Raw genomic sequence first — 27933 nt, 5'->3', positions numbered from 1 at the left:
ACCAAACTAGTAGATCTAGAAGAACAGCCTTAGGGAAAAAGATGTGGAATGTAGAGGGTGTATGTGAGTAACTCATCCTTGCAACCCTATTCTTCCAGAAGATAGACAGCACAGCCTACCTGAGAGCCAGGCTGCCGAGTGGCTGAGATGCTGCCATGGGTGTACCCTCCCAATTCTCTTAACAGCTGATTTTTGTGGTGCCACTCACTGTGTTGACTTCTGTGTTAGGATGGCACTGAAGTCAAGGAACGTTTGCAGAAGGTGCTGCTGGTGGTGGTTTTGTGGATGGCCCTGGGGGAGTGCTTGGCTTTACAGGCTGTTTTCCTGTTGCATCTAAGTAAAACTGCATGGCTGGTGAGATGCTGCCGGCAAGGGAGGAGTGACAGCCCCGGTCCTGAAGGAGGTAGCTGCGCTCCCAGTGGCCATCTCTGTGCTTGGCAATAGGTATGGCATTCTCTGGCTGCAGCTCTCCCCCATGAAGCTGAAGTTCATTTAGGAGGTTCCCAGGATGTGATGATAATTTAAAAGCTTTAGTGGTTTGGGTAGTAGCACAGATAGGAGGAAGAATTAATTACCAAATCTCATTTAAAAGCCTCTCCTGGTTATGGTACCAAGATGCTGGCTGCAAGTTTCTTCTTCTGTGGCTTGTGAGTATGCATCAGGTTCAGGAGTGAAGCTATAGGTAGCTGAGCATGCATCTGTCCACAGACCTTTATCCACCTCCCCTTTCCTTCTTTCCCTTCCAACGTTCAAATCAGAGTTGCTATGCCAACAGCCAGAGGATGCTGGGTGCACAAAGCTCTTCCATTTTGTATCCGTCACTATTTCCGTTTCTCTTCCCTGAAACAAAAACACGTGGTGAATGTGAGGGACTGGAAAGAGATGTTCTGCATTTACCCAGTGGGCTGAGTCTGTTTCTTTTTTGGTTCTGATTATAGATGGATTGTATCTATATATACATCTATTGTATATAGATGTATATCCCAATATACATTTGGTTTATTATTTGGGAGTAATTGACTGAGATGGTAGATAACTGAACTTGCTGCTGCGTTTCTCTCTGCATTGAATGCAATGCCAAAAGCCTGTATGATGCAGGCTAAATGGCTATAATTACCTTAAATTAACTGTTGCTTTTTTTTTAAAGAGGAGGGGGCGGAGTGTGCCTATTAACTTGAAGGTATATGGGCCAGTCTTCAGCTGGCATAGATCCATATAATTTGAACTTCAGGAATCTGCTCTGTACCTGTTGGAACATGTCTGGATGAAGAAACAGAACTGCACAATTCCTGTGCTAAGTGGAGGAAAGAAAAACAATGCAAACTATTCTGTTTTACTTATTTTACCTTGTCCCATTTCACTTGGGTTATCAGAAAGGCCATATGTTTTCATTCTTTGTATTTTGCCCCAAAACAATCATGGAGTTCCTCTCAGTTCTCTCAGCTTTCCTCAGCTCAGAAGACACAATATCTGGCCTAAACAAAAGGAAAAATACCATTAAAGTTGACAGCAGTCAGAACACGTGGTGGTGTTTTTAGCACTAGTATTCTGAACAGCACCCAGCACTGCTTCCCCTTGCCAGCCCGAAATTCCAAACCAAATACCTGTGGCAGCATCCAAAAGAAACCCCAAAACACTACAAAATGCATCACTTGGAGTGATGTTGTGAAGAGAGAGGGAGAGACTGGTGGGTCACTGTCATAGGGGTTGAACACTTCTGGCCTCCAGTAGGAAGTGAGGAATTGGAAAGAGCAGGACTAAGCTCGCTGCTAAGGCTGTCTCCAGCTTTGCTGTTGTTGTTCTTTACTTATTGCTTTCAACTGCAATAAGTGCAGTGCATTGCAACTGTCTGGTTGTAATGGCTTAGGCCTCTAGGACTTGGGAAAGAAAAATCTTTTGGAGAGCTTTGTAAAAATAGTTGCTGTTAGAAAAAGAGAAGCTGTGTGTTGTGGGTTTTATTTTTATTTTTTTATTTTTTAGTGCAACATTTCAAAGTGATTAAAATGAATAAGAAATAGCTCACTGTTATCTTTCATGTGAAAAATTGTTCAAATCAAAGTCATGACTGATGTTGTGGTACTGACTTCTAGTTTCTAGCTACTGATTTATTTTTTTTCTTCTTAGTCTAAATGTTGTAGGATTTCTGTTTCATTAATTCTTATGGCTTATGCTGTGAAATGGCTGAATTTATGCCTTGATGCTTTAGTTCTTTGGCTGCCTCTGGCCTCCTGGGAATAAATTTCCTTATGAAGGGTGCTGCTCAGACCTGGGCATGCAAGCTCTGGGTGATGGGATTTCAGTCTTTGCATGAGGCTGTTCTGGTCAGGAGTTTTGGCATGCTGGTGTTGCACTGTACTTCCTAGATTACTTCACCCTAACCGCCAAGTAGCTGTCATACAGATGTATGCTTTTGGCAGCTGTCAGATCGAAACTAATGTCCTTACCCATGAAAGATATCATAACTTGAGGTTAGCTCAAGCCCACACAACTACCTAAGAGTTGCAACTCCCATAGATAAATAGATGGATGTGTCTGAACAGGAGTGCCAGGCTGGGATTATCCAGTTTCCCACATTAGAGCCTGCCTAGGAAGAGGCTGCGGATAGCATCAGTAAAGCTCCTGAGCTCAGCGGCTCCCATGGAGTTGGCTGGGACTGCTTCCCCGCTGCAGTCAGGGTGAGCAGTGGGGACTGAAAGTCTCCTGTGTATGAAAACGGTTCTGGGGAAAATAAGGAAAATATCTCAGAAGCACTTACGTGCTCCTGCTTGGTCCTGGGTTTCTGGAGACTACAAGTAATACTAACCTAGCCAGAGGCAATTCCACATGTATTTTATATTATTGCTCCATCTGACATTAAGTTTTTCAAGGTGGGTTCATGCAGAACTTGCAGCCCAGCTGTATTCTCTCCAGTCAGTGTGCAATTATTTATACAGGGCAAATATTTGACCTTCTGATGCTTGACTGTCACTTGAGAACAGTCTTCTGTCACTGAAACCAGTCACAGTGCAAAGATGAAGTTCTTGACTTTGAGGGTCATTTGAGCTTCTCTTTGTGGAGGATTCATTCTGCAATGATTTGAGGGAAACAATCTACTTCTCTATGTGTCAGGCTCAGGTCTTTGTGCTGTTAAATTGGTAACTCCATGACCAAGTCATCTCTCAGCCTGTTCGGGCCCTCTGAGCAAAACAGACTGTGGGAGTGAAAGTGCTACCAGGAAACAGAAAATGAAATGAAAATCTGAGCCAGGTTGGAACAATATGTGACAAGCCACTGAGTCTTGTGCCAGTGTGTTTATCTTGGCAGACTCTGTCTCTCCTGCTGGAAGAACCAAGTTCTCTCACTACTATGAGAATTCTTTTGTGGATTTTCTTTTTTAAGAAGAAAAAAAAAAAGACAAAAGAAAAACAAAGCCACCACCCTGAAGCAGATCATTCATCATAAACAGTGGGAGCATGAAAGGCTATTTGCTTTGACCTAGTTACAAAAACAAAAACAAAGAGACTTTCTCTTATTGCCTGAATGACTCAAGTGGGTCTGAGTGTCAAAAGCAACAAATCTGTGCTTCCTTCAGAGCTATATGTTAACACAGGACACCAGGCTCCAGCCTGCTCCAGTTCAAGACCTTGCGAGATGACTCTAAGCTCAAGGAAGCCTGGGTAAGCAAAAACCAGCCAATTCTGTGTGCCTGCATGCACAAACAGGATCAGGTGCCAGGACAAACATGTTTCATAAATTATAACAAAGACAGTGGCTTTAGATGCTGAGACTATCAGGGCTTCAATGCATGTGTTGCCAAGAGCTGCAGGCAATTGAGGCTTTTTTGCTTTACCATCATGGTACTGCTGCAGGAACACAGTACCTTTCTGTTCAGCAGCATTTGCAGAGCTGTCACTGACTTACTGAGGCTCAATGTTTTATTTTAAATGATCTTCAGGATAGCTAAAATGTCCTAAGAGCAGTGTGTCCAGCCTTCTAAGCACCAGCAAAAAGCCTAGTGTTAGTGCATTGCTATTGCAGGGTAAGTGCTAGAGAGGTTGAGAGCAAATACAGATAGCACAAGTGAACAGAGCTAGAAAGCAGAGAAGAGGGAATGGAGAGACTTAAGGGGCATGGGTATGAGCAAAGGGTCTAGGCCCGTATATTAGAAAAAGCCATCTATTTATCAGCTATGGGAAGCAGCCTGGGGAAATCAGCATGCTAGGTCTCTGGGGCTTCCCAGTTTCAGTCAGGTAAAAGTCATCCCGTTGGCATCTCATTCTGCAGCCTTTCTATGAGTTCTAGTTGTCCTATGTATGTGCAAAAGTAGCTCTGTTAGGAGCTGCTGGGATGGCCTTTCAGTAGAAGAAAATGAATTTACTTAGCCTGTAATTCTCACCCGGGGAGTGCTGGCAGCATCCTCAGCACTGCAGAGAAAAGGCCGTGGGGGGTGGCAGAGACAGCACTTTTCTGAAGTCCATGTGGAGTCTCATTTTTTTCAGGTTTAGAGGGCAGGTTCACAAGAGTTTGTATGTTTTCTCCAGCTGGTTCACCATCTATTTTAGATGGAACTGTTTGATCTCTTTCTGCTTGTGGTCCTTTCAGTTTCACAAACAATAGGAGGAAGCTTGCCTGTTACGTGTGTTTGGGCCCCAGCTAAGCTTTTTCCAGCTGGAAAAATCAGTCTGTAAACTTACAGAGGGTTTTCTCCAGCTGAAATTACAAGATTCCCAGTTCCTTCGTGCATCTTGTAAGGTAGGTACAGGCTATCAGAGGGAACAATAGGACGTTCCTGAGTGCTTAAACAACTGTTTTCCTACCATCGCCCTTCTGAAAAGCCAAGGAAGGCTTAAGCTGTTCCCCTCGAGGTTACAGAGACCTCAGCTGAAAAAACACAGGGAGGTGCCCAGCTCCACGTAATACTCCTGCTTTGGTGAGATACCCAGACTCTTCCTGTTACACCAGACCAGCTGGGAGGGCTTGGCAAGCATGCCAAAGGATCTATGCAGTGGGTGTTGTTATCGTCTTGGATAGAGTGCTGCACTGCATAGCTTGGATAGCAGGCTGTAGCCTTCCTGGCGATCTCACGTGAGGGATCAGCACAGATCTCTTAATAGAAATAGTGTTTAGGCACGAGAGTGGCCCTTGCTAGTGATGACTGTGTAAGCACCTCCTTAAGGACCCTAATGTTTTTGTTATTTTCACACAGGTAACATTGTCCACTTGGGATCTTAGAGTACCTGGGCAAAGGATTGTGCTGGCCAGAACCCTCTTAATACAAGAAAAAAGGTAAGGATGGTCTTTGCTTAGAAAAGTGTTCTCTAGTCAGCAACAGACAAATGTAAACCACCAGCTGCTCCAGCACTAAGTCAAACCCTCACACAGCTCTGCCTTACCTGTACAGCTGTGGGCAGGACCTCTTCAGAGCAGCAGAGGACAGCCCCAGCTTGCTTTGGTTTCTCAGACGTGTCTTCCTCATAAGATCTCTCATTTTCCCCCAAGCATGGTTCTCACCCTAAGGAGCAAAAAGAAACTGTAACTGCGACCAGAGGTTGATTGGTGGCAGACCTCATCTGGCTGCTGTGCAATACTTCGGGGTACTCCAGGGTAGCTAGAAGAGGGGAGCTTCCCGCTCAGAATACATCCCAAGATAGAGGGATGTATTCCTAGCAGAACTGATAAAGGGTTGTGACTCTGCCACAGTTGTGCAGCTCTCCAGTGCATACAGTGCCTACTGTTTTGAGCTGCTTAATTTTGGACAGATAGGAAGAGCCTTTGTTTTAGTTCAACCTAGCACTTCACTGGTGGGCACTGAGTAGCTGCCTAAAGGCATGTCGCACCTTGCTGTTACACCGTGCTACAGGAAAAGTGGTTTGTTCTTTTTACCGACTTACCTGCACCCGGAGGGGGGCCTTTACACAGCAAACAACCCCCCCAAAAAAAGCAGCTTGACTCTCTGCCTTTTTATTAGGCCAGGTGTATTGGTATTAGCCCTTTTCAAGGTGTCAACTTTTTGTGGCCCATGAATTAGAGAGGTCCAAGCCTTTGTCTCTCTGTCACGTCCACAGACTGCAGCTGTTGGGTACTTCCATTTGAAATGCTAATAGCGATTATCAGGTCAGGGAGACTCATTAGGCCCTCCCTAATGTTTGCTGTCTTAGGATGAACTCATTTAGGCTTATTAACTTAGAAACAGTTATGGAAAATGTTCCAGGGTTGTTTTTTTGTTGTTGTTGTTTTTTTCCTACACTGTTTTAAATTTCCTACAATAAGGGCTAGAAAACCTTGGGAACAGAAGGAAAAAGATCATGTCGGGGGTAGAAATGTTGCTGGTGCCCATTTTGGTGAAGTTCTCAGAACCATTGTCATGTTTTGGGTCCTGTCCTCAGCTGCCATCCCACAGTGCCACCAGCAGAGCACTTGTTCCAGCGCAGCCCTGTGAGTCAGGGCCACCTTGGCAGCATGACCTGGCAGCTGCCAAAGCATAACCTATTGCAGTAATTCTTGAGGCTCTGCTAAATTTCCACTTCAAAACTTCAGATGAGGTCATGGGCTCTGCTGAAAACTAGAGTGTTTTCTGTGCTATTGAATTAATTGCCTGTAAGTGAGACTGTTTACTCATGGAAATATCAAACTTTTGTGTTTCTTGCTAGGATTAATGTGTACTGTGGCAGAGTTCTGAAAGCCTTAGCAGCTCTGCACTGTGGGAAGACAGTCCGTGGCTGTGCCAGAGATGTCCCAGAAGAGCCTCAAAGGCAGAGCAGTTGCCTGTTCCTGAAAGCTATCTATCCATTGCCTATTATGAGAGTGGGAGAACAATGAAACAGATGCAGTAAGTCATAAAAATAGCATATGTGGGCTGTTATTTGGCAGAAAAATTTCGGGGTCAGCAAACTTCTTTTTCTATGTAAAATGCTTTGGGTGTTTGGTCCACGGCAGTGCAGATACAAGCAAAGTATATTCCCCAGAGGCAGTACTTACCGAACAGTTCTTGCTGGTGTCCAGACCCTAAAACCAAAGAAAAATAAACTTTTAAATACTGTGACAGTGAGACCATCTCACAGAGCTGGGAACAAACTGGACACTGCCTGGCCTTCACCCATAGTCTTGTCAAAGCCCTTTATCTCTTTTATTGTCCTTACTGCCAGTTGGCATACCTATTCCATCTGCAATGGTGTGACAGGATTCCCATACAGCTCCTGCAGCTGTAGAAGGTTAAGGGGCATCGTGTGTCCAGAGTAGCAAATATGGAAGTAACCATACTAAGATGTGGTGTAGGAAGGCTGCGCTAGAATTGAGTTTAAGAAGTGTGGATCTCAGTTCTGTTGTGCTGTGAAGTAAGTAATCGGGGCTTCCCTTGTGCTTAAAATAATCCTCATACCCAGAACTTTGCTAGACATAAGTCACAGCACAGAGTACCTTTCAGGATATGTCCTTTGACAGCGTTTATGGAGTTCGTGCAAATGCTTGCAACCAATTTGCAACTCTGGGTGGAAATTTCATGAGAAAGTCTTTCCCGTGAGAGACTTACTCCTTCCTCCTTCCTGTGGGTCTGGGAATACTCAGATTAGAGCCTCTGCACTGGTATTTTAGCACTTCTGATCACCCTTGGAACAGTAAAGTGCTGAGGCAGCCACACACAATGGGAAAGAGAGGGAGAGGAAAAGCATTCATCCCAGCTTCCTTGGAATTCAGTGATAGGGCTTCCCTGAAACAAGCTTTGAGGGCTGATGTATTACACTGATATGCTGCCAGTCTGTCAATAAGCTGCAGGCTGACCCTGTTGTTTTTATGTGCAGTAATGAACGTATGCTTGCTTTATCCTCTCTGTCAGCGGTAGTGAAGGTGCTTAGAACTGACTTCATGCATCAAACTTTCTGGAGTTGGTAAGAACTAAAGCCTGTGCTGCTGTCTGCAGAGCTCCTTTCCCTTACACTAGGTACCTGTTCTGTGCCCTTCTTGCCATTCTCTTTATTAGAGACTGGGACCGGAGGCATATGGAGCACCCTGGCCTGCATGCCCCAGTCCTTGTGGGAAGGAGTCACTGTGGGCTTGTTCTCCCAGTGCCTGACTTTGCATTTGGCTGAGCAGAACTCCCTGCTTCCCGCACAGATCCCACCCAAAGCCTGGTGCCAGGTTTATCACTCACCTTTCTGGCTGCAGGATCCTTTGGTGGAAAAGCCTGCCTTTCAGCCATGCCACCACCTTCTCTGAACTCATTCTCCTTGTTCCTATTGTTTGATGACTTCCTGAGCCCTGCCATTGGATGGCTGTTTCCTGATTCTGGGTATCTCTCGCTTCCTGTAATGAAATGCAAGAAGTTGTATTTTTGCTCACATTTCTCAGCAATGTCCTGCTAGGAAGGCTGTGGGCAGTGCTGCTAGCAGCAGGATGAGTCCTCTTAGGACTTAATGACTGACTGAAAACTTTGTGCCACAGCTTGGTGCAAGGAAGGTAAATGATCCAAGCTGGTGCCTGACCAGGACAAACTTTCTGTTGGCTTCCTTGTGGTGTTATTTTCCTCTCAACTCTTCTCTGAAACTGCTAATAAAGTAAGTTTCTGAGTTTTGGTACTGAGAGGGCCCAAAGGCCATTTACACAGTGACCCAGTTCTGCTAGAAGCAGTGTTAAAGTTCTGTGTTTCACCAGATATTACAGGCAGGCTGAAGTTTAGAAGGTCTGAAATAAACTAATTAGGCTTATTTAAGGTGGTGGGTCACGTAAACTTTTGTCTAGGCTTTTCAGCTGGTTTTAACATGAGTAGGCTGAGTCTTTCTCAGCCTTCTGGAAAAGTTGATCTCCTGACCAAGCTTTGCAGATGGGGCTTATTTCTTCTTGGTCTACTGAGTATGTCATCCTCCAGGAATGTGCTCTGTGCCTGTGTGAGAGGGCAGACCAATGGCAGGCGTGAGGCTTCCCACCTTAGATGAAACCATATCTTGGCTGGGAGGATTTTAAAGCTGCATGGAAGAGCTGTACTAATCAACTTTTTCAGGTTTCCAGAAGAGAAACATGTCTGATAACATATTTGGCCCAACCTCTGTAGCCATAGCTACAGTGGGAAGAAATCCCACTTCGCTCATATGAAGGAGCAGGTGTTTCAAGGTATTTTAAAATGCATCTTTTAATGAGACAAAGCCTTAACTGGGAAGCTGGCACCTTGCTCTGTTCCCACCTACCTGTCCTAGGGAAAAGGAGGTTGCATGTTAGGGGCAGTCAAACTCACCACAGTAGCTGCTGAGCTTGTCGGTGTTTGCTCCTATTTCTGGGATGATGGAAAGATCAGAAGGGTTTCCAGTCTGAATCAAGAGGCTGTGAGGTCGGCTCCTCCCTGCAAAAAACGTCTTCACGTCTTGGTACGAGTTGAGGAACACACTGGCAGCTCCACAAGAGCAATGCTGCATGAGGTACTCCTACACCAGACAAAAAGAAAGTATTCAGACTGTGTGGCTGCAGCAGCTCGAGGTAAAAGGGCTGTGCAAAGGCACGGTCAGATTGCAAGCATTCCAGTGCTAGGATGCTCTGCCTTGTCTGAGACCTGTCAGGACACAGATAAGTGATTTACCTCTCTGTAAGGCTGAGCTATCTGGAGTGGTAATGCAGATTTTTCATGGATTCATTAGTGCTTGACTTGAACTGCTTGGTGTTCAGCAACTTTTGGGGTTGTTTTTCAGAAAGAGTTGAAGATAGTTTCTAATCACAGAACCGCTCAGCCGAGGCAGTTGTGTAAATAAACATCCATTATAACAGACTCACATTTTATGATAATGTTATTTGTTTTGGACCACGCACAGACAACAGTATCTTGTATTTTCATTGATGGGAGTCCATAACTTGTTAACGTGTTACCAAACATTCACCATATGTGGTGCTTCTGCTGTAGCTGGTTTGGTGGCAGACTTTCAACCTTACGATTAACAGTCTCAATATTACATCTCATTTGTGTATGTTTCACATGGCACCTTGCAGTACCTGTGCCTTTGGAGGTCCTTTGAAAAGTTGATTAAATATATTACTTTCTACTCAGGGCATTGAGGATTCTTTGTAAAGCAAAGGATGTGAAGTAACTGTGTTCCCTATGTTCCTCAGTATCAACTCTGTACATAGCATCTGCCACAGGTGTGTCTGGGAGGTCTTTTGATAAGCACAGAGGTCATTAAGATGGTGAGATCTAATGGGATCATGGTAAAGGGACAGGATACCTCTTCTTTTATTGGGATCTATGATTCTTCTGGCAAAAAACTGTGTTTTGTGTCTACACAGATTTTTGCAGAACATTAACTGCTTCTCTGGGCAAGACATATTTAGAAGAGTTATGACAAAGGTTTCTCAAGTGCTTGGAAGTCTTCAAACATCCTGTCTGGTTAAGGCCACTCCTGTGAGTTACAGAGTGCCATCAGCATTGTATGCATGAACTTCCTAGTGCTTTGTGGAATAAATCCATACAGCTCTATCAACTTCAGGAACCGGCATCAGCTGAATGCTTCTGGAAATGTCATCAGTGTCTGTGGGGTTGCCTCTAAAGCTCTTGTGAGCAGCAATGGGAGCACATATACCACCCCCAGAAACATCTCCTAATACCCCCAACCCATCAGTATGCTGGGGCTATGACTTTCCTGGGCATGGAAATCTTTCTGTGTTTGCAGTCTGCTTTGAGATAATGTGGTTTGGCAAGTAGCCTTAAAACACCCCCAAAAAAGTCGTGTGGACATCAGCTGCTCTGTCCCATGGCAAACTGTGCCAGTAGTGTTTCTCTTCTGCACAGAGGGCGTGTGGGACTGAAGAGGAAAATAATGGAGAGAATCACTTGGATTGGATGCAGGAGATCTAGGCACCACAGGGATGCCAGGAGAGAGAGCATTCAGTTTTGTAGATCACATTGCAAGTGCTGAGTGTTACATCTGAGGGTGAAGTTCCCCACAGAATGTATGCAGTCGAGAAGGCTGTGTTGAGAGACATTGAAAAATACTGTAAAGACCAGCTTCAAATAGTTATGTGAAAGCACAGTGCCTTCAATTTTAATGTGAGCTGGAGGATGGGGCACATACACCAGCTGACGATTTGACCGTGGATTTGCAGCTCATAAGGGCTGCTTTGGGCAATGATTCAGTTGTAGAGCTTCAGGAAACATGCTAACAATTCCCAGCTCTATGTAGGAGGCTGCATTCCTCTGAGTGTGAGGGATGAGTACATGGAAATGACAAGCCGTGCTGCTCTGCAACCTGACTCACAACTTGGCTTTGGCTCTGAGAAGGAGCCGGTCACCTACTGCAGATCCAGCCCCAGCAGGTGGGAGAGCAGCACTGGGGGAGGAATGGCTGTGTCGGCGGAATGAAAGACTCATCACAGCATGGTGGGAAGAAATAGCTGAGTGTGACAGACCCCTTCTGTTCCTTTGGGGGTGATCAAATAAATAAAAGGGGAGGAAGGAAAGGGAGGCAAAATGGTGGAAACCTGTTACGGTGGCCAAAGAAAAGGAATTGAGAATAAGAGGTGGTGTAGAGCTGAACAAAGTGTTCAGGAACTAAAAGCATGTTGTGTAAGGGGAAACTGAAATGATTTGAAAATTTAAGTCAAATTCCACAGCTAGCTCAGGCCGATTTAAAAAAAAAAAAAAAAAAAAAAAAGGACAAATGGGAGCACTAAAATGTTTCATTTTATAAATTCTTCCTTTGGCAGTATCACCAGTTCCCTTTTCCATTGTGTCTCTTTTGTGGGAAATTCTGGGATTGTGACAACGTGAAAACAGAAGGGAAAGAAAAAGCTTGCAATTTTTAATACACATGATTGCTAGGGAGGTCCATGGAAATGTTTTGTTTCAATAACACTGTCAGAGGGAGATGCATTCTTGGGGAGTTTTTGACTGCAGAGAAATGAAAGCTACCAACAGAGCTGGCCGTCACATGAGGTGAGGGGACCCTTATTAACTCAAATGGCAGTTAGGGCACCTGGGAAACAAAACTGGATAAGAAGAGAAATCTAAGCCCACCCCAAGGAAAGCTGAGCCCACCATGATGGGCAAGGACTCCCTGAAGAGCAGAGCACCCAGCCCAAGTGGTCAAGTAAAATTAGAATAATCCCTCAAATGGACTAGAAACTTCCCATCTGGGCCTTCAGTGTATCATTTAATGAAAGATTCTATGGTGTCTGCTTACCTCTTTTATCTGGCTCATCTTCTGCTCTTTCTGTAAGCTGCAGACTTGCTTTTGGAGCCGCAGGTTGTGCTCCTGCAGCTGCCCAATCTTCTCAATTAGTTGGCAAATGTGTTCCAGGTATCCCAGGCCAGATCCCAGGGCTTTGCTGTTCCCTTGGTTCACCTGCAGTGACAAAACAGTTTGAGGCACAGAGCAATGGCAGAGCAAACCTTACTGGCAGCTGGGAGCCCAGCCTGCTCCTTGCAGCTGCATGCATCCAAACCAAGCTGCTAGAGTGAACAGCATCTTTCTGCTTAGACCCGAGCTGCCATTTTCTCAGTTGTTAAGGATGTCTGCAGGACCAAGCTTGCTGTATAGCTGTTGTCAGGATATTCTGTAAGTGTGGTACCAAATGGTCTTAAAATGCTTTTATCATTGTGCAGGCACTGATGGTTAGTACTGGGGAGAAACATTGCAATGCTGCGAGTTTTGCTGTGCAGTAGTTCGTTCAGGATGAATGAGTTGCCTGTTTGGAAACACATGCTTTCAGCTTTGTCTGTCGCTTTGGAGCTGAGCTCAGGGCCCAGCAGCTGCTTGGGGACCGGGCACTAGGAGGTGATGTGATCTTCAATGAAAAGGATTGTCCACGTGCTGTCTTTGAGCAGGTGTCTGCAGTGTATCAGCAAAAGAGCATGGACCTAAGCAGGCTGTACCACTGCTCTCTTCCCACCTGGGACCTGCAGTGTCTCCTCATGCCCAGCCTGTGGCCTTTGCCCGAGGGCTTCCCTGCGTGCGGGCCGGCCATTGCCGGATGCACTGCTCACAAATGCACACAGCAGCTCACTTCCACCTTGGCGCTGCCTGCTGCCGTGCATCTGATATCAGTAAGTAAAACAAGCCTCGATCTTTTACAAAAGTGACGTTCTAAGTTTACCTTACTTCAAAAAGTAAAAAAAAAAAAATAAAAGCTCCCTCTACAAAAGCAGGAAGCCCACTCTGTCTCCTTTCCCACAACAATCTACGTTTTTAGGGAAATGCCAGCCTTAGGACTCTTCCTGTCTTTTCATTATGTCAGAATGCTCATGGTGTGTTCGAAAATAATCAGCATTAGGATTTACTTCTTTTTAAACAAATGATGATACAATGTTGTTTATAAATAGTCATTATTATGTCCAGATGTTTTTGTGTCTGAAGCTGGGACGGAGGTCACATGAAATCGTATGGAAACCCACAGCAACTCCAAGCTCATCAGCCATTTGTGTTCATGGATTCTGTGTCCCTCTTGGCAGCACCTAGAGCAGTGGCAGGACAGAGATTGCCCAACCCAAAGAAAAGAGGGGAAAAAAGGGGTAGAGCACTTGCTCCAGGCCTTGGGACAAGGGGGATTCACCCCTGTGGAGGAACTAAACCACACTGGACATGATATACTGAAGAGTCCCATTTCACAGGCATCCCTCAGAGAGTGCTCAGGTCAGGCATTTGGGGCTATCGAATAACAAATTAATTTGCATTTTGTTGCAGTGATCCCAGCAGGTACAAGTGAGCAAGAAGGCAATCAACCAGGCAAAATCTGCAGTGCTTGCCCACCTCTGCAGGGGCAACTATCTAAGTAGGTAGCACACAAGAGTAAGAGCTTTGAAGGGAGCACTTCACCTTTTGTGACCAGCCACAGGATCCATTTGCATTAGGACTGCTCAGATATGGCAGGCATTCAATACAGAAAGTTTGTGTAACTTGGCAGGTTGCCCCCAAAAATGTTTGCTCAGAGAAGGCCTCTCCAGGGACCCTTCTAGGACTCTTTTTTTCCATAGACTGGAAACACCTACGCATCCTTACTATATTCTGGCTGCGCTGCATGCGGTACAGAACCTGCTTTGGCATGCACTGGTCTAAATATTTTCCTCTCAGCACCTATCAGAGTTTTATGCTTGAAGTTGTGGGGGAGCAACCACAGGAAAACTGCACACATTTTCCAGGAGGAGTCCCTTTCTGTCTGTCCTCCTTCCCAAAACATTCGTCTCACGGGACTGAGTTTTTTACCATTCCCCATTGGGGACTGCTAAATAGAACTGGAACAAAAGCCATGTACCTATTTTTGGGTGCATAAAACCTATGTTTCAGAAGGTAAAGATGCAGAGGATTGGGTAGAACTTAATAGGAATAGGAAAGTAAGTACACAGTGTATAAATAGTGCCAGCTTTTGCTTTCAGACACATCAGACTTGAAAGAGACCCTCATACAGAGGGCCTCATTGCTCCCACTAACAGTTTGACCCTGTGAAGAGAACTGGAGAGAGATCTCTGCCCTTGGGAGTGCTTACCAGACTAGGTCTTGGGGACGGGTTTTCAGCACATGTAGCCCTACTCAGTTAGCAATAAATCCCCACAGTTCTGCTAGCTCATTCCTTGGGAAGCCTAAAAATAGAGGATCGATATCTGCACTGGGAACTTCAGCTCTTATCTGGAGCTCTCTGGTCAATATTTTGGCTTTTCATCTGAATTTCATCTGAAGTCACCAGAGTCATTCTATCTTGTTGCACTATAGAGGTATGAAGGCGAGTGGGAGCTGCAGGAAAGACAGTTGTTTACCAGGCTCTTTCCTTCCTTCCATGAATGATTTTGAGTAGAACAGTGCTCCATCCTTCCAGAAATCCCCATCCACTCTCCTCCACCCCATCAGCATGGCAAGGAAGGATAGAGCATCATGACTGTACAATAGCAAAGGAATGTAATCACACACTGAACATCATGGACTTGGAGCAACTGATTGGTGACGCCATAGGCAGAGTGGGAAACATTTGTCAGTGGGAGTTGACAGCACCCCGAGGCTTGTGAATAACAGGAAAGAGAGGGATCATTCTGTATATTTCTGATTGCTCCACCCTGATGTCCACGAGTGGTTGCACTGCTGATAGCTTCTGTTTTCCTGCATGTGGCACGCACAGACTGTGGGCAGAGCATCACAGCTTGTCCTATCCTTCTCCTCAACCATATACCTCTCCACTGACAAGTAGTTTGTCTTCTTTGGACAAGGATAATTAGTGCTGTGTGATTAATGTGCTTTTTTTTTTTTTTTTCATTTAATGATGACAACGTTCTCTCCCTCTCTCTTCTTGTAGGGGCCTGGGCTGACTTTAAATGTAAACTTTACAGAGTGTGAGGAAGTGTTTGCAAAGCAAAAGCATCAAAAGCTAAGTATCTTCAAACTGACCCAAAACATTTAATTTGGCTTAAAAGGAAATGCTTTTATTTAGACTTCAAAGTTCTTTCTCTTGTTGTTTAACAGCTTCCACCCTCTTTCATCTTTTTAAATGCAGGCAAATTTCAAAATAACGCCAGTTCAAAATAGAAGATCAGAAAGCTTTGTTTGAGAAATGCCAGACTGAAACGATGTGACGTATATTTTCAGCCAAAACCTTTCACCAAATGAATCCAAAGCATCAAACATTTGGTCCTTTCCAGTCTCTCTTTTCCAGCACTTTCTCTCCTGTTTTCTCAGAAGCAGCCTCAGCAGCAAGGCTGAAGGACCTCATCTGGTGCTGCATCCTTGGTGGTAAGCTCAGAGCCATTGGCATTGCCACAGCGAGCCTGGCTGGGGAAACTCCAAATGAATCAGTGTATCAGGAATTAATTGGAAGGGGCATGTTCTTTGCCAAGCAGAGTGGAAATACCATGTACAGGCCCATTATCTTTCAGATGATGCCGACTGCATTTCCAGAGATGTCAGGCCTGGCGTGGTCTCAGGGACACAGACAAGAGGTTGGCTCCTAAGTTACATTTCAGACAGGTGACAGGAACATGTGAAAACCCCAGTCAACATGGAGCAGGACCTCAGCTGGGGTGAACCAAGATGCATCCATCAGTTGTACAGATAGATGACCATCTGGATCACACACTGTCTTGCCTTCACCGCACGACAGCAAGGATGGGACAACACTGTGCAGGTTTAGTGAGGTCACAAAGCTCTGCTGTTGCTGTCCTCATGCTCTGAGGCTCAAATTACAGCAGCAGCCCTGGTCTGTTGTTGCCCCAGCCAGCTCAGGCCCTGCTGGCATTGCAGCGGTTTGCAGAGTGCTGCTCCTGAGATAGAGCAGCCTGGAGGTGCTCTATGACAGGGGCAGGCTTCACTGGTGTCCAGGTCACAGCTGTATTTGTACAGCTCCAAAAACAAACACAGAGAAGTGCTCTGGGGCACTCAGCTTTAGCGCTCAGCCAGTGAGGATATTAAAAAGGAGGGGAGATAAGCCACCAAGAGCTTCATTTCCTCTTCAGCCTCTTTCTAATTTATTCTCTTGTTTATTTAAATGCTCTGCTTCGGGAACTTGAGGCTCAGCTTCACAAAGGATTTAAAGGAATTTCATGGGCAGCCAGAGCTGTCAGACAAGATCAGGTTGGCTGCAAACCCTCCAGAGCGACAGAGAATTTAGGTAACTTTTTATAAAGCCTCCTTGTATTCAAAGTCTGCTGCTCCAATCCTTTCTGAACTCCCAGCCAAAAGGCCAGGACACTGTCTGGGAACGATCATAGTCACTCACCTTGCAAAAAAATGCACAGGGTGGCTCTAGTGAGGAAAAGGACACCCTATTTGATCGTGATTTGCTTGTGCTGCCCAGATGTGAATGTTACGGGTGGTGGGCCTGACCTATGGGGCCATCTCTGACTTTCCTCACTGCTGGAGAAGGTCTGGCCTGGAAGAGGATAGCTACCACCTGATGGGTCTGTGCCTGGACACAGAGGGCAGGGTGAAATGCGCTTGTTATATGTACAGCACATGTCTCTTGGCTCCTTCCTGCCTCCCCTTTCCAATCCATCACTGTTACCCACATGGGAAGCCACATGTGGGCACACCATGGGAACACAGGACCACATTCTGATTTTTGGGGTCCAGCTATCCAGAATTACTTTTTAAAGGGGTCCAAGCACTTCATGCCTTCTGAAAAATCTCCATTACGCACTGTTTGGTGTCCCTCTGCACCTAGCCTGCCTATTGGGCTGTCTGTTCTGGCTTCACTCAGACATTAACTTGCAGTGAGACATTTTGTCACTAGTTCCTTGAAATCACCATGGCCAGTAGGTCCGTAAGTCTGTCAGCGTGTCTGTGTGGGCTCCAGGCAAAGCTCTGGCCTGAGCATTTGCCAGCATTCAGTGTGAAGCAGGTGCTCAGAAGTGTCTTTATTTTCCTGTTCATTGCACAGTGTACCCAGCAATGGGAAGGGAGTGAGTTTGGAGTAGGACAAGCTGCTGAAAAAAATACTTTGTGATTAAGTTGGTCTCTGAACACGGGAGTTTCCATCACAGCTGTTGTGGTGAAGTAAAACGGGAGCTCTCAACAAAGATTTGGATTTGTGCATTAATTTGCTGTTCACTCACTATTTGAGAGATGGCAAAGCTCCAGCTCCAGGCCTGGGCAGAACAAACTGCCCCTCAGACAAGTTCTCTCTAAACTTTGGAGCCTCAACATCAGCTAGCTTTTCCCAGATACAGGAATAAACTGACCTTGAAACCATGTTCTGCTCCCACCCCTACTATCAGGTGGTGTGGCTCTGCAGGATTACTTCAGTTTTCATTTTAAGAGCGGACGTGAGCACATCCACTAATCTAAAGCTTTTTGAAACATCAGACCCTTACTGTTAGTCACCCTTATTTAGATGCTAAATATGAATTACATCAGAATTCCACTGCTATGAAAAACTCTTAAAAATCAACTGCTGTGATTTGCTGTCAGGAGAGATTTTCTAATTCAAATGTGTTGTAATTCTTTATGGACAGCAGAACTAAGACCTTTACCTGAGATATTTAGACACACCTAGCTATAAGATGCAGTTTAGGTGCTTTTCTTACCTCGCTCAGTCTACAGCATTCATTCATGTATTCATCCAGACTGTCACTTGTGGGATACTTCTTCAGCTGATGTCCATGGAGCTGAAGGTCTTGTGTGCTGCCAAAGGTCTCTGCATAATTGTCAGCAACTGTCTTTGTCTCCTCTAGGAGAACTGGGGTGGGAAGAGTGCTCTCTGTGGGGGGGTTTGTCTCCAGGGACAGTCCTTTTTCCAGAGATTGCCGTTCACTCTGGTCAAAATGTTCATCAGGACTTTCTTCTTCCTGAGGAACACTGAAGTCTTCAAGGGAAGCTGTAGGAACCTGCACAACATCTGACTCTTGACTGTAAAGCTCAGCTTGCTTTTCAGACTCTGCACCTTGATGGCCAACCTTCCTGGCACGCTCTTTACATGCTCTCATTATCAGGTGGTCAATTTCTGGAGAAGATGAGGTGCTAAGCACACCTGAGTCACAAAATGAGTCTCTGCTGTGAAGCACAAAGCTCTTCTCTGAACCTGTTGGTGTTGATGGAGAGTTGGCCCCGCTTGGCAGTTCAACTCCTGAGTCCTCAGATTCAAATTTGGAGAATCTATGAAGGCGGCACTTGGACTCAAAGGTGCTGAGGTCAGGCAGTGTGGCTACATAGTCTGTGCCTGCTGGGGCTTCTGCGTAGTCTGTGTCTGCTGCTGTGGCTCTGGCATTTGGACTTCCCTGGCAGTCCTGTGGGAGGCTTGTGCTGGGGAGATGGGGCTCCTCAGCACAGGCTTCATCAGCAGGAGCCTCTGATACTAGCCCTGGGTTCTGAATTCCTTCATTACTCAATATCTTCATATGTGTTAGCACTACTTTGTCCTCAGCAGGTGGACTCTTCTTACCTGCATAAAAGAAAACAAGGAGGTCACAAGAGACTGCGAAGTCAGTCTAATCTATAGCCCATAGCCTGAGGAATGTGAATGGAAAGCTGTGTGCAGTAATACTGTAGAAGGGGCAGCCTTGGTCTGGTTTGTTTTTCTTGAGCTATATACAGCTTTCTTGTAGACTTTGCTACATCAGAAGTATTGTGCTTCATAGACCTGAAGTCCTTCAGGGGTGTCATAAATGCACACAGAGCTCTGATTTAGTAGGTAGGTTGAAAACAGCACATGTAGTCATATGATTTTTTTGTGTCATTAACTGCAAAGAGATGCAGGGAAGCATCTAGACATTGATTTCCTAATTAAATGTATTCTAAAGCAGCAGCGGAAAAAGAAAGGGGGCAAAACCAAATGTATTTCTGCAGATTTGGGTGAATTTCAGGTTGCAGCAAGTAATTTGCAAACTGTTTGGTTAGCAGTGCTTTGCACACATACAGGTGATGAAAAGCAAGTACTGATAAGAAAAGTAAATGAGGCACTGTAGATCTTTCTCACTCTCTGTATGGTGTTAGCTCTGAAGTCATTTCTAAATGAACTCCTTCCTTCCTTATAAAGAGAAAGGATGTGGGAGTAGCTTTGTTCATTAGTTTCTGCATGTGAACAAAGAGGACTTATTTTCACGTGATTATTTCATGCAGTGATGTGGATGAAGCATAGAACAGTCTCTGGGTGAAAGGCTGATCTGCATGAGCTGATCTGCCTCAGGTTTTCTCACTGCTTTTCTGGATCTTACATTTTGGAGTGTACACACTCTGGTGTGAGGTATGAGAGGTAGCATGAATGGTGTAGCACAAAACCTCAGTTTCTCTTTCTCCTTTATTACTGCATGACCTAGGGCACCTCAAAAAGCTACTGTGCACACACACTTGAGGATGTCATACTTCCTTAACTTCCTTTCATTCCCCTCTCTGGCTTTCCTTCCTTTTCACCAAGCCTACAGCTGCTTCAGCTGGAGGCAGTGAGAAGCTCTCTGCCATGTAGCCTTCCTTCATGGCAAGCCAGAAGAATCCCTGTTTCCAAAGTAACCTATTTTCCAGCCTTCTCTCCTCCAGCTTGCTTTCTGCAACGTCTGCAGACAAGGGAGAATTTTACTCATTAATACCAGGCTAGCTATTATGTGAGTCAACTTCGACTTTATTTAAATTTTCCTTTTATTTGATCTTAAGAATTTCTCAGGACACCACTGAAACATGCCCTTCACTGCTCATAGACAGCCACAGATTTAATATTTTACATTGGATTTTCAAAACAGCTGAGAGCCATGAAGAATCATATTTGATGGGATTTTTTGGGGACTTTCTATGGGTGTGTAGTGCTTTTAAGCCCATACAAAAGACCTTGTTTATCCAATACAGGCTTGCACTCGCCTCCCTTGGCAGCATTCTTGAGCATCTCTCCACTGCAAAGAGCTGTGTTTGCGACAGCACCAGCCTGCCAGCCATTCAACACCAGCACACTGCTGTGACAGGTGACCAGAGAAAGACATTGTCCACAGAAAAGCTACAGAAAGCTCATTGGGAGCTGCCTGCACTGGGCTGAGTAATGGGGCACCTCTTCTTGGGATGAGCACAGTGGACCCCAAGATGAGGACAAGGAATAAGCAAAACCAGCAACAGTAAGAAGGACCTTGGTGCCAGGTCATGGCGGGAGGTGCTAGAGCAGAGCTGTTACTGTTTCAGAGTGAAAAGCAACTGCCTGCTCAGCTGCCAGCACCTCTGCAGCAAGAGACAGTGCCATATAAAAGGCTTGCAGGCTTTTTGGATGCCACCATTGCTCCTGGTGGCACAGCATTCACTAAGAGTCAGGAGTAAAGCATTTGCCATGCTGGATATTTATTTATTTATTTATTTTTAAGAAGGAATAATGTAGCTGTCATTCCTGCCAGGAATTACTGTGTGCAGTAGCAGACTGTTCCCAGAGACACTGACTGCCTTCACTTTTTAATCAAGCCATGTTTTCATTTGATTGGAGATCTCACTGTCTTTCTATCTGCCCTTTTTTTTTTCTTGCTTAACTGGTTCACTGTGGCCTACACAAATATTTCTTTGTCTGATATCAGGAAGCAGCATATTAACATGAGGTCTTGCAGCTTACAGGAGATGTCAGATGCTATTATCCATGTCAACTATGACTACCATGTGGTACCATGAGTACCAGCAAGTTTGGTGAGTGCAGAAAGAAACTAAAAAGAAATGAAGCTCCTGACTTTTAATGGGAAGGTCCCCTCAATACCATCAGCTCCAGAGCTGAGAAAGTTCTATCACCATCCCTTGCTGTCCCCATCCTGTGGCCCTTACAGTACCAAACAGTTTCACAACAGGTTCTTGTTTGTCTGGTGTAGGCTGTAAGCTACTGGTCCTGGCACTGACAGGTCCTGGTAACCACAGTGCTAGAACCTTTCTGAGTTATGCTCCCAGGCACTGAAGATAATGATGATGCAAAACGTTATCATCTTCCACCACATGTTCAGAATGGATGCAAAGGATGGCTGGATTTTGCAAGCAGCTGATCCTCATTCATTCAGTGATATTTCTCCATGGTCAGTGAGGTCATTTGTGCAACAGCAGAGACATCCATGATTAAGGCAGCAGCCTGAAACTCAAGTTCTTGCTTCACCTCTCCTAAGGAATAGTTTCTTTTTTGTTATTAACTGGGTTATGGATTCTACCCCATGGGCCTTCCAAGGTGTAGTTTGTTTCTCCTGCAGATCCTGAAAGGGGTGTATAAAAATGCTCAGGTGTTTCAAACACCTTGCCAACAAACACCAGAAAGGTGCAATTAAAGTTCACCTGTGCAACTGGAATAAAAACAAAACCTCAGCTGCTATAAATTAACCCATTAGCAGGGGGTCTTAGTAAGGTCGTGTCAGGTGCTTTGAGATGAGGGTTTAGATTGTAAGTGCTTTGTACAATAGCAAGCAGCACAAAGCTGGGAAGGTGGCCTCTTGCTGCGTGTTGGTGGTGTGTGCTGCGTGGCTACAGTTACAGAGCTGCACAGAGCTTCTGAAAGAAGGTGTGAAGCACTTCAGAGAACAGAAGGGCAGCATTAAGGCTGGTAAGATGAATTTACTTATGCTGGAGTCCAGCCAGGTTTAATGTTGACTGCTCCCTGGGAAGTCAGCCGAGGCTTCTTTCTGTTTTGTTTCCCTTCCCCTGAGTTGGTTTTCCACAGCCCCGAAGGGGTGTGTGTAAGGCACCAGAAGATGTCAGGCACCTGGCTGGGGGTGCTGGTATGGTAATGCTATGGGGAATGGAGCTGCGTGTGTGTGCGCTTAGAAACGACGTGGCTTTCTGCAGCACCTTTGGCAATGTTGCCAAAGCAGCACCCAGGCCAAATGTTGTCTTAGGTAAACTTGTGCTCTTTGCTTAGTAGCCCTCTCAAGGGGTTATAGGGCTCTGTAAGCACACTAGAGATAAACAGGATTCTCTGGGTTGTAATATAAGCCAGAAGCTGACAGTGACTGATGAGGTATAACCTTGGGTGAGTTGCTGGGTTTCCTGCAATGGAAGAGCTGGAGGATAAATGTGCTTCCCACCTAACGGTGAGGTGGTAACAGCACACTACCTCATATCTGCAGGTAATTGGTAGGGAGAGAAAGGAACTGGCGTATCTCAGCTAAATCTGTAGAATGTTATTTTCCTTTATTTCCAAAGTGCTTTCTAGGATACTCCTCTGGCAGGTAGCAAAGCCTGGCAAAGAAGCTTAAATCCTCACATCTGCTGCTGTCCTGAGGCTTTCTTTTCCTTGGAGGTTGAAGTCCAAGTGCATTTTTCCTGTTTCTTAATAACTAGCAGCTGCCAGGGCACAGCCTAGTACATTAATATAGACAGTTCCTACCTAAGGAAGTAGGATGAGTGTCTACGCATGAAAGTGCTTTCAAGCAGTTTCTTTATCCCAAGTAAGTTGCGTGCAAGAGAAACACTTGCAGTTATCCAAAACAAGGGCAATCACAGCCCTGCCCAGACTGAGCTGCAAAAGCCCCCACCCTTCTACTAAACAGCCTTTGTTTAAATCCCCATACTCCAAAGCATTTGAAGTCTAGGTCAAGTATTTTCTCTTATGGGCTGTGTATTGGTTTCTGATGTATTGACTTGAGTGAGTATTGCAACACAGTGTTATCTGGTGAATAGAAGGACTGGAGGTGGAAGAGGCATTAGAGTGCTGCCAGTGACAGCATGGAGCTTCCTGAGGAGCTGGTGTTGTGCAAATGCAGCACTTCATGTAATGCTGCCCTTTGCTGCTCTCCTCTCTTCTGGTCTGTGTCCATCTATCCTCTCAAAAAGTTCATTCTGATCTGTGAACTGCTAGCAAGGGAAGAATCAATTTTAAATGTGCACAATGACTGATACAGCTGGAATCAAGCTTTGCTTATCTCAATTAGCCATTGTGTTGCAAATGATAGCAGCCTGAGAGCACCAGAGCCCTTTGCTTGGCCCCAGAAATGCTGCAAGGTTCACATGCACAGTGAACCCCTCAGGTCCAAGTGGTGCTAGCAGGGTTATTGGGGCAGAAGCATGAGGTGAGCAGTCCTGAGATGCTCAAGTGCTTGTTCCTACTGTGTGACACTTGGTGCTCTCTGGACTCCAGCTCAGAAGGCTGGTACTCCCCAGCTGTAGTGTGCCTCAGGAACAGAGCATCAGAAATACAAAGCATCACCAATAGCTTGGATTATTGGAGCAGCAAGTATTTTGCATGGCTGCCCTTCCAGGAGAGGCTGAAGTCAAACTGCATCACTGTGCCCTGAGCACAGGACAAAAATGTGCCTGTGATGCTCTGCACAAAGTTTTTGGCACTATGTGGCTCGTGTAGTCACCCGTCTCTGGCTCCAGCTGTGCCAAAGGTTCAGTCCTGTGCTATGCAGGGCAGGTTCTGTGATGGAGTTGGGTCTTTAAGTAGTATAGTAAGAGGTGATGGCCTTATACCGGCTTGTGAAGAATCTCAAGGGAGCAGTGACTAGTGAGCTGGAGTCACTTTCATGACCTAGAAGCAAAAAGCTGCCTCTCCCACTCAGCCCTTGCATTCCCTCATTTTCCTTCCTTCCTTCCTTTACAAAAAATCTCCCTCTAGTTCTGTTGCCTCTGTATTCCCTAACACTGCTGGCTGTACAGCTCAGGTGGCATTTCCCTTTCACTGCAAAGAGTTTTTTTTTTTTTTCCTTGCCGATGATGAGGTCTCAATTTCCCAGCATTTAAGAGAAAAGGGTCACTTCCTTTCTGAAACAATAGGCATTTTTTGCTGCTGACACTTCCACCATGTGTTCTGGGGGTTGGGTTGTAGCCTTCTCAGCACTGGCCCTGGTGCATAGAGGCTGTTACTTTTGTATCTGGGCAGTGGTTGATTCATGTCTTGTAGGAAGGGAGAGATTGTGACAGGAAAACTCTTATTTGCAGAGGAATGCACTCCCGTGCAGTAACTGAATGTTTGCATTATAGATCTGTTTCTCAGAATCTACATTTATATTCACCTCTGGAACTGAAATGCATGTATGTCTATGTGCAGCTGATTTGTTTGAAATGCTGGATACAGAGGAAAAATTGTGGCAGAGCTGGGATCTTAGTCTTTGAAAGGAAAGTTCTTGGACTGATCCAGGGTGTTCTCTGGTTTCACTATCATTTGTATGTGAAGTTCCTCTGTATTATAGTTTGGTAATATAGTGTGAACAGAAATGTCATTCCTTTGGATGGTGGTTTGGTAATCTCATGTGACCTAGGTTATAGATAACGCCAGTGCTGCAGCAGGTACTGGTAATTCCATATAAAATAAATGCTGAGAGAAAGATAACAGGGTTCAGGGACTCTGAGGAGGCATTCAGTGCTTTAAGATGTATGTTTTAGAAGAGGAGATAATTATAGCTGTTTTCAGGCATTTGAGGTGCAACAGGAGGGAGATAGATTGTTTACTGATGGATATAGTTGGAAAACCATTTCCTCTTTAGTTTACCTAAGTAGAGAGGCCACTTGACACTTTTATTGCTTGCTTCTATTCATTCCAAGTGACCAGTGAAGTTTTTGAAACAGAGAGACAGGTCTGATAAATGAATGACCTTTGGCAGAAAGTCCTGTCTCCTCAGACCACCTGGTTCATCTGGCACTTGTACGGGCTGGCCCCTTACCTTGCTCATAGCACCAGCTAAAGAGCATCACCCACTCATCACTGATTTTTGTGTCTTTAGAGTTGTGACAGCCACTGCATCCCTTCGTGTCAGTGTGCAGCAGAGGGAACACAGGCAAGAATCCTTTACAGCAACATTTTATATAATCATTTTCACCACTGTGTCCCGTGAACAGCCAGGTATAACCGCAATCTAACTAGTTATCCAACACGCAGCTTGCTAATGCATCCGAGCAGAAAATGAAAACACCTTGGCAAAAGTACTTAATTTAGAAGCTCTTCCCTTGCCCATCTGATTTGCAGGCCACCTCATATCATAAGGTGTATTCAGCAAGAAATGTGCAAGAAGACAGGAGGCCCTTTGCAGGGATGGAACTTGCCCCCCCAGGGATGACAGGTATGCAGTAATTCAGGTTTTATTGCCTATAATAAGCTTGGATAAACAGTTGTTCAGCAGCACTATGGACTAAAGCCATTAAGACCCCAGTGCTTCTGCTGAAGTCAAAAAAAGTCATGAATTATGTCAGAAAGGTTGCTAGGGCTATTAACCTGTTCATGTAGGCAGTCATTGCTGTCCCTAGGCAAAACCCTGGAGAGCTGCTTTGTTTCAAACAACAGAGCAGTGGACAGATATAACCATACCGAAGACTGAGTCTCATGGTGGCAGTGAGAGTGGTGAGGATTATTGGTTTTCTTACTCTCCTTGGAGCACAGAAATCATAGACTCAGTATTTGGAAGACCTCTAAGATCATCTAGTCCAATCATCAGTGCACCCCCACCATGTCCACTGACCATGTCTGTCAATGTCACAGCTTCAATTTCCAGAGCACCTCCAGGGACAGTGACTCCACCACCAACCTGGGCAGCCCGTGCCAGTACATTATCACTCTTTCTGAAAATATATTTTTCCTAATCTCCAACCTAAACATTCCCTGAGTTGATGGTGAAGAGATGTGCAGACATCTGCAGCTGCATTAGACTGAACTTAATGATATGAGGTCCTGTCACCTGTTCCAACAGCCTTACAAAAAAGGGAGTCAGATCCAGCCTATACCCCTGATACTGAGCCGTGCCTCTAAGTATATTGTTTGGTTTGAATTCTGCCTCCAAAGATGCATTTGGAATGCAACTTTATAGTCCCTGCTGCAGAGCTTGCAAGGAACAGTGAATTCTTGGCTCTTTCTGCATGGAATTGATGCCCAAACCAGGATGCAAATAATACTTGATGCTTCTTTCCAGATGATGTGGTTAGGAAGTGCCCTTTTTCTCTAGCTGAACATCTTTTAATTCCTTTGTGCCATGGGTGATAAGTCTGTTCCCTCACCAGGGCCAACGCCTGTAGGCTTGCACTATATCACTTGGAGGAAGCAAGTTTACGGACAAATAATGCACAGCAGAGGGGAAAAAAAAGCAGCTTCCACCATTCTGTAAAAATGCACGTTTTTCAAACATTCTCCTCATCTTGTGGTGATGCTGGTCAGCTTTCTGCTGAAGCCAGCTCTCCACACTGAGGTGATGCCCACTGGCCCCAGAGCTCAATGTGCAGGTGGGATGTCAGGACCCCAGGCAGCAGAATGGCTCCAGCTCAGTATCTCACGTTTACCATCCCATCCCACTGTTGTGCAGCACAGTGCACTTAGATCCTAGCAGAGTGTTTGTAGCCACCTCTGTGCTAAGTGAACGTGAGATGATGTTAGCGTAGGCAAGAACCACAGGCTACGCTTCCAGCTGAGGGGATGCTGCTGCCTGGGCTCGCAGCCTCAAAGCCTGCTGAATTGCTGCAGGGATATAATGTACCCAACCATGCGTGCCTGAAACAAGCGGACTAAGAGTACGCCAGCTTACGAAGTTAGAGCCTCTCTGCCCACATCAATTCGTCTGTACTGAGCCGAACGGAGCGAAGCCCCCCAGAGCGGCGATAAATCCGCGTTGGATGGGGATGCCCATCGCCGGCACAGCAGCAGGCACGTAGACCTGCTCTGCCTCACGTCCGTGAGGAGCCAAGACAATACCCGCGGAGATAAAAGCTCACACATCCCCTACAGATGCTAATCCCCTTTCACCGCGAGCAGTTTGCCCCCCGTGGCCCCGCAGCCCGCTCGGCTCGGGGCTGTCCCGTCTCTCCTGCTGCGCTCTCCCGAGCCCTTCCGCGCTCACGAACCGAGCCTCTTTCAGAAGGGCAGCGATGCGGTTCCCGCAGCCCGGGCCGGCGGGGCCGCTCGCTGCCGCCTTACCTGCGTGGGGACAGAGGCAGCCGGAGAGCAGCGAGCGCAGCATCGGGCCGGGAGCGGGGCGGGCCGGGCCGGGCAGTCCTAAGTACCCTTAGGGAAGGAGGAGCGGGGCCGGGGGTGTGCCGCGGGACGGCCGGGCTCACCTCTCTTCCAGGGCGCTCCCAGGGGAAAGCTCCGGTGCCAGGCGAACATCCCTGCGGCAGCACGTCTCACAGCCGGGGGAGCATCGCCTCCGGGCGCTGCTGCGCGTCCCCCGGGCCGGGCTAGGGCATGGCCGGGCGCGGGGCTGGGAGCGGCGGGCGGGCGGCCAGCGGCGGCTTATAAAGGGAGCAGCCCTGAGGAATGCATCTCCCTCGGCTGATAAGCCGAGATGACTGGAGGGGTTTGAACTACCTTTGCAACCCCCAGAGGAGGGAGGGGGAAGAACTTAGGAAAAAAGAAAACCAATGGGAGAGCAAAAAAGAAAAATATTTCAGCGCTCGCATAATGTCAATAAACAACCCCCCTCTCAAGTGTCAGGAAAGGAAAGGCTGGAATGCTTTGGGTGGGGAGGGGAGAGTGGAGTGAGTCTTTCCTTTCTTTTCTTTTTTTCTTTTTTCTCCTTTTCTATTTCCCTTCCTTTATTTTTCTTTTTTTTTTAACTTTCATTTTTTCCCCTTTCCTTTATTTTCTTTTTTTTTCCCCTTTTACCTTTTCCTCCCTTTCCTTGTTTCTCCCTCCTCCTCGCTCCTTTTTTCTTCCTTTTCC

General features: G+C 45.9%; 1 protein-coding gene across 3 annotated transcripts; it reads right to left on the bottom strand.

Annotated features, from left to right (window-relative positions):
- Positions 1-798: 798 nt before the first annotated feature.
- On the bottom strand, positions 799-27560 carry LOC136054841 (uncharacterized). Of its 3 annotated transcripts, XM_065746296.1 has the most exons (9): positions 27330-27560; positions 17951-18804; positions 12132-12293; positions 9203-9389; positions 8126-8277; positions 6958-6984; positions 5373-5491; positions 1347-1475; positions 799-840 (listed from the first exon to the last, which is right to left on the bottom strand). In XM_065746296.1, exons 1-8 carry the CDS (start codon positions 27376-27378, stop codon positions 1370-1372), a joined length of 1656 nt encoding a protein of 551 aa, XP_065602368.1. In that variant the 5' UTR covers positions 27379-27560; the 3' UTR covers positions 799-840; positions 1347-1369. The 3 variants fall into 3 exon arrangements, with proteins under 3 accessions (XP_065602368.1, XP_065602367.1, XP_065602369.1); XM_065746295.1 differs by lacking the exon at positions 799-840 and having other exon boundaries at positions 1016-1475; positions 27330-27559; XM_065746297.1 differs by lacking the exons at positions 799-840; positions 27330-27560 and adding an exon at positions 27190-27312 and having other exon boundaries at positions 1016-1475.
- Between the last annotated feature and the right edge of the window lie 373 nt (positions 27561-27933).

The sequence above is a fragment of the Cyrtonyx montezumae genome, unplaced genomic scaffold, assembly GCF_038088225.1.
Source record: "Cyrtonyx montezumae isolate F1298 unplaced genomic scaffold, pur_monq_1.0 scaffold_4, whole genome shotgun sequence".
In the NCBI taxonomy this organism is placed as follows: domain Eukaryota; kingdom Metazoa; phylum Chordata; class Aves; order Galliformes; family Odontophoridae; genus Cyrtonyx; species Cyrtonyx montezumae.
Note: the sequence above shows the minus strand (reverse complement) of the source record. Positions and strands in the feature narration are given on the sequence as shown.

Bases quoted from the DNA above. Each gene is read 5' to 3' on its own strand.
- LOC136054841 (XM_065746296.1), bottom strand. From the start codon at position 27,378: ATGTTCGCCTGGCACCGGAGCTTTCCCCTGGGAGCGCCCTGGAAGAGA. The intron at 12,294-17,950 runs GTAAGAAAAGCA...TTGTCACTGCAG, and splicing joins AATGCTGTAGACTGAGCGAG to GTGAACCAAGGGAACAGCAA. The intron at 8,278-9,202 runs GTGAGTTTGACT...ATTTCATTACAG, and splicing joins CAAGCTCAGCAGCTACTGTG to GAAGCGAGAGATACCCAGAA.